Source organism: Garra rufa, chromosome 12 (assembly GCF_049309525.1).
Source record: "Garra rufa chromosome 12, GarRuf1.0, whole genome shotgun sequence".
Taxonomy (NCBI): domain Eukaryota; kingdom Metazoa; phylum Chordata; class Actinopteri; order Cypriniformes; family Cyprinidae; genus Garra; species Garra rufa.
Window position 1 is genome coordinate 43,751,374 of NC_133372.1, and position 10,022 is coordinate 43,761,395.

The window sequence follows — 10,022 nt, forward strand, 5'->3', positions numbered from 1 at the left end:
ATATATATATATATATATATATATATATATATATATATATATTTTTTTTTTTTTTTTTTTTTTGGTTTGTTAATGAAATGTATTGTCAGTTACCGTATTCATCCTGTCTCATATTGAAATATATTAAGATGCATTTGGCCACAATTATATGATTAAGAAATTAAGTGGTTGCAGTAATTAATAGAAATTTTGTGAAGATTCTCTAGAGTTCTCATTTTGTCTCCCACTGAAAAAATAACAGCATGTTTGTGTTTGGATCGACATGAGACTGAGTAAATAATGACAGATTTAGTATTTTTCGGTGAAGTGTTTCTTTAACTAATACATCTCTTAAAAGTTCCCTGTATCGTGATCTCAGAGAAAGTTTGCACTCATGCTGTGCTGTATCTTTTACTAATGATGGTGTTTAACAGCACGCCTCAGTATCTGCTGAGTCACAGCTGTAGGTGAAGTTGCTTACGGCTCACCAGAATGAGTTTAAACAAACATTAATGACAGTGAACTGTTATTCTTACTATGTGTTTTAATGCAATCAAGTATAATTTTGATATGCATAAAGCCACAGGGTATTGCAAGAGTATCGTTACACTGGAAGAGTACAGTGGAAGTCATGAAAAAGACATGAACTGTACACAAGTTTAGGGTCCGAAAGATTTTTTTAAATGTTTTTGATCACCAAGGATGCATTTATTTGATGAAAAATACTGTAAAAACAGTAATATTGTGGCTAGTGTTTTACTCAAACACATCACATTTTACCACAAAAATTATGCTTTTTGTAGCTTTTTGTATGCTTTCGACATCCATTTGCAAGGTCTTGTATGATTGGTTAATCAGCAGAAAAACATAATTCCCGTCTGAATCTGAGCCAGATTACTGTATTTTCAGTTCTCAGCCCATTTTCACATGTATAAATGACCCTAAAGACATGCAAACATTAAAAATGCACACATGACTGGTTTTTGCTACATCTGCTACTTATGCAGTTTTTTTTACTGCATCTAAACAGCCACAGAAAATTACAGATTATCTGAAAAAAAATATTTTTTAATGTTTTTAAAGTTTCATCAAGGCATTTATTTGATCAAAAATACTGTAAAAACAGAAAGATTGTAAAATATTATTACAATTTCAACTAAGTTATTTCTATTGGTATATATGTTAAAATATAATTTATTCCTGTAATGCAAAGCTGAATTTTCAGCCAGTCTTCAATGTCACATGATACTTCAGAAACCATTACAAAAAAAATTCTAACAGCATTTAATAATTGTTATTATTTGTGTTTAAAACAGTTATGCTGCTTTATTTATTATTTAAAATATATTATATATATATTTATATATATATATATATATAAACAAGAATGTCAGTTTTCAGAATTTCTGTATTGTCATTTATTGTATGATAACACATCCCAAAGAACAATTGTAGAAAAATTGCTATTTATTTAATCTCATTTAAAATATACCAAAAATATATTCTTTCCATTCACTGCATCTCTTCTCTTGCTTCTATTTTCCCTTTGTTTTTATCCACAGTTGACTGTGGGAATCTTACAATGTGCCGATCTGATTTCTATGGACTCTGGTGGAACATCTGACCCTTACGTTAAAGTGTTCATCCTACCAGACAAGAAGAAGAAGTATGACACCAAGGTGCACAAAAAGACCCTTAACCCAGTGTTCAATGAGTCCTTTGTCTTCAAGGTAAGCTGTTTACTATTTTAAAAATGACTCAAAGCAAGAAGCATGTATATTCTAAATGCATTTTTTTTATATAATATATAATAAAACTTGTATAACCAGTAAAAACGTGGCTCTAACGCATTACATATATTGAAAAAAAAAAACAAAAAAATAGTAATGTTTGTCTGTCATTAGTGTTGATTGGCTGTTTTCTGCAACACCAGCATTTTGGTCGTAATGCTTCCAGCAGCTCCTGAATGAGCTTTAGTTTCCCAGAGTCTGTAATGAGCTCCGGAGGGGCCGAGCATCCTCTGGTGGACACTGTTAGAGCTCTAATAGTCTCACTCTGAGAAAAGTGATCTAGGACAGGAACAATTGGGCATCTTCAAAGCCCCTGCCGTACAGTGAGAATGGCTGACTGTGTTTCTAAAAATACCGGACCGGCAGTATCTGCACACTGTACGAGCGAGAGGGAGAAAACAAAGCTGAGTGAGGAGGAGGATTTCTCATGCAGATGATGTGAAAAATAATTAGAAGAACACATAATTAGAAAAATCAACTGTAGGCTTAATGTAATTTTCTTTAAAAATGCTAAAATATATTTTAGGATATTAAACTATTGGATTATATTGTTATTTTATATTTTTATATTATTATTGTAGATTTAATATATTACTATTATTATTTTATATTTTAATGTTTAAAAAATAAAAGAAAGTTTATTGCATTTGATTCACATAGTCAGACATATTTAATTTATTTTATTATAATATATAAAATATTTAAACAAAAGTAAAAAAAAATGAAAATAAATGTTATAGGCTTTGAGGCACAGTCACAAACATTCAATATATTTTTTAAATATATGATTTGATTATGCATTATATTTTATATATTATACAAGTCGATTTTAGATTTTTTTTTTTTTTAAATATTTAGGTTTGATTCACATTAGTCACAAAGTTTTAATATGCTTTAAGATGTTTACAAATATTTATGGTTTGGATTCACAATCTCACACTTTTTTATATATTATATTTAATATAATATATAATATTAATTTTATATTTTAATATTTAAAAAATAAAAAAGCTTGAGTTTAGTTTGTAATATTTTACATATAAAATTAGTTTGAATATATAATATTTTGTATTTAAAAAATGTTGATAGGCTTTTAAAAAAAGTTTAATAACTCTTAATATATTTTAATATAACAATTTAATTCATATTATATTTATTTTTTATATTATTTAAAAAACATTTATGGTTTGAATTCACAATCTCACACTTTTTATATATATATTATATTTACTGTACTGTATATTATATAATGTATTTTATAAAATAATGTTAATTATATATTTCAATATTTTAAAAATTGAAAAAGGCTTTAGTTTGTAAATTACATTTTTATTTTATATTTAAAAAATGTTTAATAACATTTAATATATTTTAATATATTATACAATTAGTTCATGTTTTGTAATTTAATATTATTTAAAAAATGTTGATAGGTTTGATTCACATTAGTCACAAAGTTTTAATATACTTTAAGAAATTCAAAAACATTTATGGTTTGGTTTCACAATCTCACTTTTTTATATATTATATTTAATATATTATATAATGCATTTTATAAAATATGTCCATTTTATATTTCAATATTTTAAAAATGAAAAAAAGGCTATCTTTCTATCTGTCTATCTATCTATCAATGGCGATATAAACAGTTTGAAACACCTTGATATATATTTATGTTGATTGTTCTTAATGGTTTTCATGTTAGATCCCTTACCAGGAGTTGGGAGGGAAGACGCTGGTCATGTCTGTGTACGATTATGACCGCTTCTCCAAGCACGACATTATCGGCGAGGTTAAACTAGCCATGAACACCGTGGATCTGGGACAGCCGATTGAGGAGTGGAAAGACCTGGACAGTGCTGAGAAAGAGGAGGTGATTATTAGATGATCTGATATTATGATTTTTAACTGGTCCAAGACCAAAGCATAAATGATCATCCATTGATATCTTTTCCATATAGCCGGAGAAGCTTGGTGACATCTGCATCTCTCTGCGTTACGTTCCTACTGCTGGCAAACTGACCGTTTGTATCCTCGAAGCCAAGAACCTGAAGAAGATGGACGTGGGCGGCCTGTCTGGTGAGAAACAAGCTGAGATATATGAGACCTGCAAGATACGTTTAATATGTTTGATGCAGTTAACTGGACATTTGACCTTTTGCAGACCCATATGTGAAGATCCAGCTATTGCAGAACGGCAAGCGTCTAAAGAAGAAGAAGACTACGGTGAAGAAGAACACACTGAACCCGTACTACAATGAATCCTTCAGCTTTGAGATCCCTCTGGAGCAGATGCAGGTGGATTTGAACTTATATTTAACTTTTTAAATTGTATTATATTTATGTTTGGAAAAACCACATAATATGAAATATGATATTTTCTAATTCTTTACTGCATTTCCTTACATTTTTCAAAAGAAAATATAAAAACTTAAATATTAAGAAAAAAATCTCTATATAATTAATAACTTATATAAATGAATGTATATTCGGTGTCACAGGCTATAAACCAATTGTTTATAGTAGTTGTTTTCTTAGAAGCAGCTGACATTATTTTTAAATAAATATTGGTAATCCTGTAATAAACAGGAATGTCTTGTCAAGGTGAGTCTTACAAAAACATATCTGGGTTACATTTCACCACAAAGTGTATTTTGCATTGAGACTTTTGTTTTATTGATTTTATTTTGTAAAATTGTATTTATTTTGTTTTTTATTTTTTATTTCATTTAATTTTTTGTTATCTTGCATTGCATTGCATTGTATTGTATTGTGTTTTACCGCATTGGATTGCTTTGCATTGGATTAAAGTAATGAAAATTCAGTGGAAACAAAAAAATCAAGGGAAAAAGATGAATAAATAAAAAATAAGTAAATAAATAAAAATAACAGTGCGATATAATTTAACCAATATTGACACATTACTTAAATAATAGAACTTAAATATAAAAGATACAAAGTATAATGTAAAAATATATTTAAGAAAAAAAATACAAACATTTATATAAATGAATGTATAGTTGGTGTCACAGGCTATAAACAAATAGGTTAAGCAGAAGCTGACATTTTTGTAATTTGTAATATTTTATGTATATTTTTTGTTTGTTCATTTTATTTTAGGGTGTAAAGCCAATATTAAGTATCTCAATTGTCAATGGAAAGTCATATCCAATAGATATTTTACAATTTCATGGACATGCACATAAAAGGATTTTCTTTTATTCCAACCTCAAAAAAAATAGTAATATTTTATTTTATATGGTAACCATTTAATAATTTAGCATTTATGTTTCCACTGTCTCCAAAAACAATTACCATTTGAGAAATGTGTTTTTTCTGGGCAGGTGTGATCAAATAATGTACTATAAAAAAATTAAATAAAACAAATCCCTCCAAATAATCCTATACTACAATAATGGTTGAATTTGATTCACAATTTTGAAATAAAAATGCATTTAAACACCTTCTTGACCACAAGTTGTTGAACATACAGTAAAAACAGACAGCAATATTGTGAAATATTACCGTTTCAAACAATTGTTTTCCATTCGAACATATTTTGAATAGTAGTTGATGCTACCGGATTTTATAATTCAGTATAGTTTGGCTAAACGATTTTCTGTTTTTCTTCAGAAAATCCTTGTGGCTGTGACGGTCTTCGACTACGATAAGATCGGCAAGAACGACGCCATCGGGAAGATCTTCATCGGCAGCAAAGCCTCAGGAACGGCGCTCAAGCACTGGTCCGACATGTTGGCCAACCCGCGCCGCCCCATCGCCCAGTGGCATCCCCTCCAACAGGAGGAAGACATCGATGCCGCTCTGGCTGCCCTTAATGCCAAGAAGTAACTTCTCACATCTCAACCTGACTAACCAACTAACTAACCAACCCGCCACTGCATGACACCCCACACTCACTCATCCGTACGCGCTCCGCCAGTTTGTTTCGCATAATCGCCAATCAAAATATTCTAAAGAATATACTTGAAAAGATGAACAATATCACATTCGCCACATAGCGCAAAAACCGAGGCAGGAGAAACGGACACGTTTGGTCCGAAAGAACATTTGTGAATATCGTTGTGCACCAAAATGGCAATAGGAGAAGTAGCCAGCAAGAATGATATATTAGACACCGTTTTCTACTTTGCAGCCAAATACACAATACGCAGAATCAGTAGACACACCTGAAGAAACCACTTTTGCCTACATGTCATAATATTTTACATTATACACAAGGCTTTTATTTTTATCACACGAACAGGAAGGAGTATGTTTGTCGGATATACTGGTAAGCTGCAAATAATACTGAGTGTATGTTGCAAATATCCACACATTTGCACAAAGCAATGATCATGTTCACTTAAACATCCCGGGAGAAGCAAGCAACCAGATTTGTTTACATTGCTGATGAGTAAATTAGGCCTTTCGCTCATAAGACACACAAAAACATTGCATTTATGTGCCCAAAAGAAAGTGGTTTTGCAATAATAAGTGCATAAATGGGCTAACAAGTCATGAAATAAATGCAATAAATATTCAAGCATGGTTTACTCAGTTAGTGTAATGGAACAGACACATCTCTTTTACTGTAATGCTGCGATTACGTTGCCAAATCCAGACGTTCATGTCTTTGACATGTAGAAGATCCCATCTGGCCAAACCTGACAGGCACTAAAGCTGGCTGTGAATGTATTTGTGGGATCATACGAATGAAATATGCACTCAGTCGGCGTGTCCTTGAGAGCTCACCGTTGTGTTTTCGTGATCTCGGTCTGTTTCACATACGCTTGAAAGCCTGGTTGACGTCACTGCCGCCTTTGTTTCGGAGCTCAAACTCACTTCATTCAGTAAACTCCACTTTTCGAGATGCCAAAGTATTAACTGGAACGGAATAGTACGTGGCAGTAGTAACCTAAACTAAACAAAGCAATCCGAAGAGTTCAGATCCACTCCAGCTCCATCCCCAACGATGCTTGTGTATATATGCATTGATCAAAATTGGTTTCTACAGCATGTACCTATCAATTGATGTACATAGAAGCATGTTTTAAACGATAGAGCATAATTATATTGTGTATGTGTGTGGCATTTGTCCTTTTGATAATAAAAATGTAGAGGAAAGAAAATGCACTGAATGCACATTTTATGAAATTTCCCTGAAAGGGCGTAAAACATTTAAGAATATATTAATATAGAGTTTTTCAGAATACTTTTAAATTTGCAACAGAGAATTAAGAGCTGTGTGTAAACGTGAGTGATAGACTCATGCTTGTGCTGTCCGTTTGACTTCATTTGCGTTTGTTTACTCTTTTTGTCCATGTGTTTGTCACGTTTCTGTGTTTATTCTGTCCTTTCGATGTAAAAATAAGAAATAAAAATGTTCAGGTTGTGAATTTACAGGAATGTCTTGTTAGGGCGAGTCTCACGAAAACAGGCCTGGGTTACATTTCACCACAAAATCAGAAGAAACAAAGTGTATTTTGCATTAAGCAATGTGTAGGACTATTTTATTGCATTGCATTGCTTTGCATTAAAGTAATGAGAATTCTGTGAAAAAAATGCACTTAATTTTTATGAAAATGATGCAAAAAGTTGTAATGGTCCTAAAATAGGATTCATTTCTCCCTGCTTTAAGAAATATAAGACTATAGATATATAAGACTATTTTATTGCATTGCATTGATTTGCATTAAAGTAATACGAATTCAGTGGGAAAATGTGCTTAATTTTTATGATAATAATGCAAAAAGTTAATTATCCTAATATTCTTAATTTCTCCCTGCATTAAAAAAATGTTTTATTTTATTTTTATTTTTTTGCATTGCGTTGCATTAAAGTAATGCGAATTCAGTGGGAAAAGGTGCTTAATTTTTATGATAATAATGCAAAATGTAGCAATGGTCCTAAAATAGATTTAATTTCTCCCTGCATTAAGAAATGTGTAGGACTATTTTATTTTATTTTATTTATTTGCATTGTATTACATTGCTTAATTGCATTGCTTTGCATTAAAGTAATGAGAATTCAGTGAGAAAGATTTAATTTATTTATTTTTTAATTGTTTTATTGCATTGCATTTCTTTATTGCATTGCTTTGCATTAAAGTAATGCGAATTCAGTGGGAAAATGTGCTAAAAAAAGTAGCAATGGTCCTAATATAGGCTTCATTTCTCCCTGCATTAAGAAATGTATAGGACTATTTTTTGTTTGTTTGTTTATTTATTTATTTGCATTGTATTATATTGCTTTATTGCATTGCTTTGCATTAAAGTAATTAGAATTCAGAGAGAATTTTTGTTTAATTGCATTGCATTGCTTTATTGCATTGCTGTGCATTAAAGTAATGAGAATTAAGTGGGAAAATGTGCTAAAGAAGTAGTCATGATCCTAGAATAGGCTTCATTTCTCTCTGCATTTAGAAATGTGAAGGACTATATATTTATTTTAATTGTATTTAAATGTTTTATTGCATTGCTTTGCATTAAAGTAATGAGAATTAAGTGGGAAAATGTGCTAAAAAAAAGTAGTAATGGTCCTAAAATAGGCTTAATTTCTCCTTGCATTTACAAATGTGAAGGACTATATATTAAATTTTATTTTATTAACATTTTTTATTGCATTACTTTGCATTAAAGTAATGGTAATTCATTGGGAAATTGTGCTAAAAAAGTAGTCATGGTCCTAGAATAGGCTTCATTTCTCTCTGCATTTAGAAATGTGAAGGACTATATATTTAATTTAATTGTATTTAAATGTTTTATTGCATTGCTTTGCATTAAAGTAATGAGAATTCAGTGGGAAAAGGTGCTTAATTTTTATAATAATAATCCAAATAAAAAGAGTTGGTCCTAAAATAGACATTTCTCCCTGTACATTTCTTTCTTTTGATATTGGGGTGAAATATTACCTGAACGTTGTTTCGTGAGATTCACCTGTTAATGTACAGTGTGTAAAACCACTTGCTGAAACCAGAAGCCATATGCATGGGCCCTCACAAGAGCTCATCGTTTTCGGACAAAACAGACACCTCAACAGCAATCAATAATGTTAACCTTCACGGATTTGAGCCAAAATGGTGTGAGAGCAACTGTCTGTTCAAAGACGGTTTCACGATGATTGAAAGGATATATGAAAGGGATGCCCTCATGTTTATAGTACGACAACCTACATAATAAACAGCGTATTCACATAATTGCTTGCAATACAAATTATTATTGAGAGATGTATTATCATACTTGTGTGATCCAAACGTACAACGGCATGACTTTATTATGCAATATGTGTGCAATCGACAACCAGCCCAATACAGCTCTGTCGTTTATTTGTAAGTTGCGTTTGCTGTATATTTTCACATATCTGATGCTTTGTTTTGTTGATTTTAAAAAATTACCAATCAAATGGCAGTGCTAAGGTATTTTCGTATTTTAGACGGGGGGCAGCTGAATGTTTGTCTAAATCAAAACATATAGAGGCCAGGATGGATAATTAATCACGAATAAATATAGTCTCTTAGTGGCCATTTATACGTGTGCTCATATTTATTATTTTGGTCACTGAATGTTCAGTCTGTATGTAATGGTTTATTTTCTATGACTTTGGTTGAACAGCCTTGGACTGCTACTTAGCTAGGAATATTTGTCTGCTTCTGTGTGTTGTACTTTGCAATAGGACCAATGTAGAATAATGTCTTAATGTTTCTTCTGTGGACGTGAATCGAACTGCAGGGCTCTTGGTGTTCCTCTGCAGAGCAAGCAACAAAATCCCAGTCTTCCCTGGGACACTGTGGATGCCAGTCGACTGGCCCCCCTTCCCTCTCTGTGTTGAGACCGTTTTCCATTCTTTGCATTCTAATATCGGACCTTGTAGTCACAAAGACCTTCCCGATGCAATACTGCCAACATCTCGGCTTACTAACATCTCCTAACACTCCCCGTCCATCCCACCGTGTAAAGACTTTTCCAAAGAACTGATGCCTTCCTTTTTGCGTTCGTCCTGTGTGGAGGTTTCCAGTGTTGTCGATTCCTTTCGTGGATGCTTTGGCATGCTTTCAAATCCCCTTCTACGATTTAACACGTCGGCCAGCCAAGAAAAAAGAAAGCCTTTCCTCTGGCCGCTCTTGTAGCTTCTTGTCATCCTGTACAACCAATGTGAAAAACCTCGATGAAAACCAACCAGTAGAACGTCTACATGCAGATTTATCCATGAGTTATCGATTAGTTAATCTTAGGAAATAAAGGTCTTTTAAATATA

At 31.8% G+C, this 10,022-nt stretch overlaps 1 protein-coding gene across 3 annotated transcripts in view; it reads left to right on the top strand.

Moving 5' to 3' along the window:
• syt2b (synaptotagmin IIb) overlaps nucleotides 1-10,022 on the top strand; it is a 53,441-nt gene extending 43,419 nt beyond the window's left edge. For all 3 annotated transcript variants that reach the window (XM_073851769.1, XM_073851771.1, XM_073851770.1), the window contains exons 5-9: nucleotides 1,542-1,709; nucleotides 3,475-3,642; nucleotides 3,731-3,848; nucleotides 3,934-4,067; nucleotides 5,403-10,022. In XM_073851769.1, the coding sequence (XP_073707870.1) occupies nucleotides 1,542-1,709; nucleotides 3,475-3,642; nucleotides 3,731-3,848; nucleotides 3,934-4,067; nucleotides 5,403-5,618 (804 nt within the window). In that variant the 3' untranslated portion in view covers nucleotides 5,619-10,022. The remainder of the gene's footprint in view (nucleotides 1-1,541; nucleotides 1,710-3,474; nucleotides 3,643-3,730; nucleotides 3,849-3,933; nucleotides 4,068-5,402) is intronic.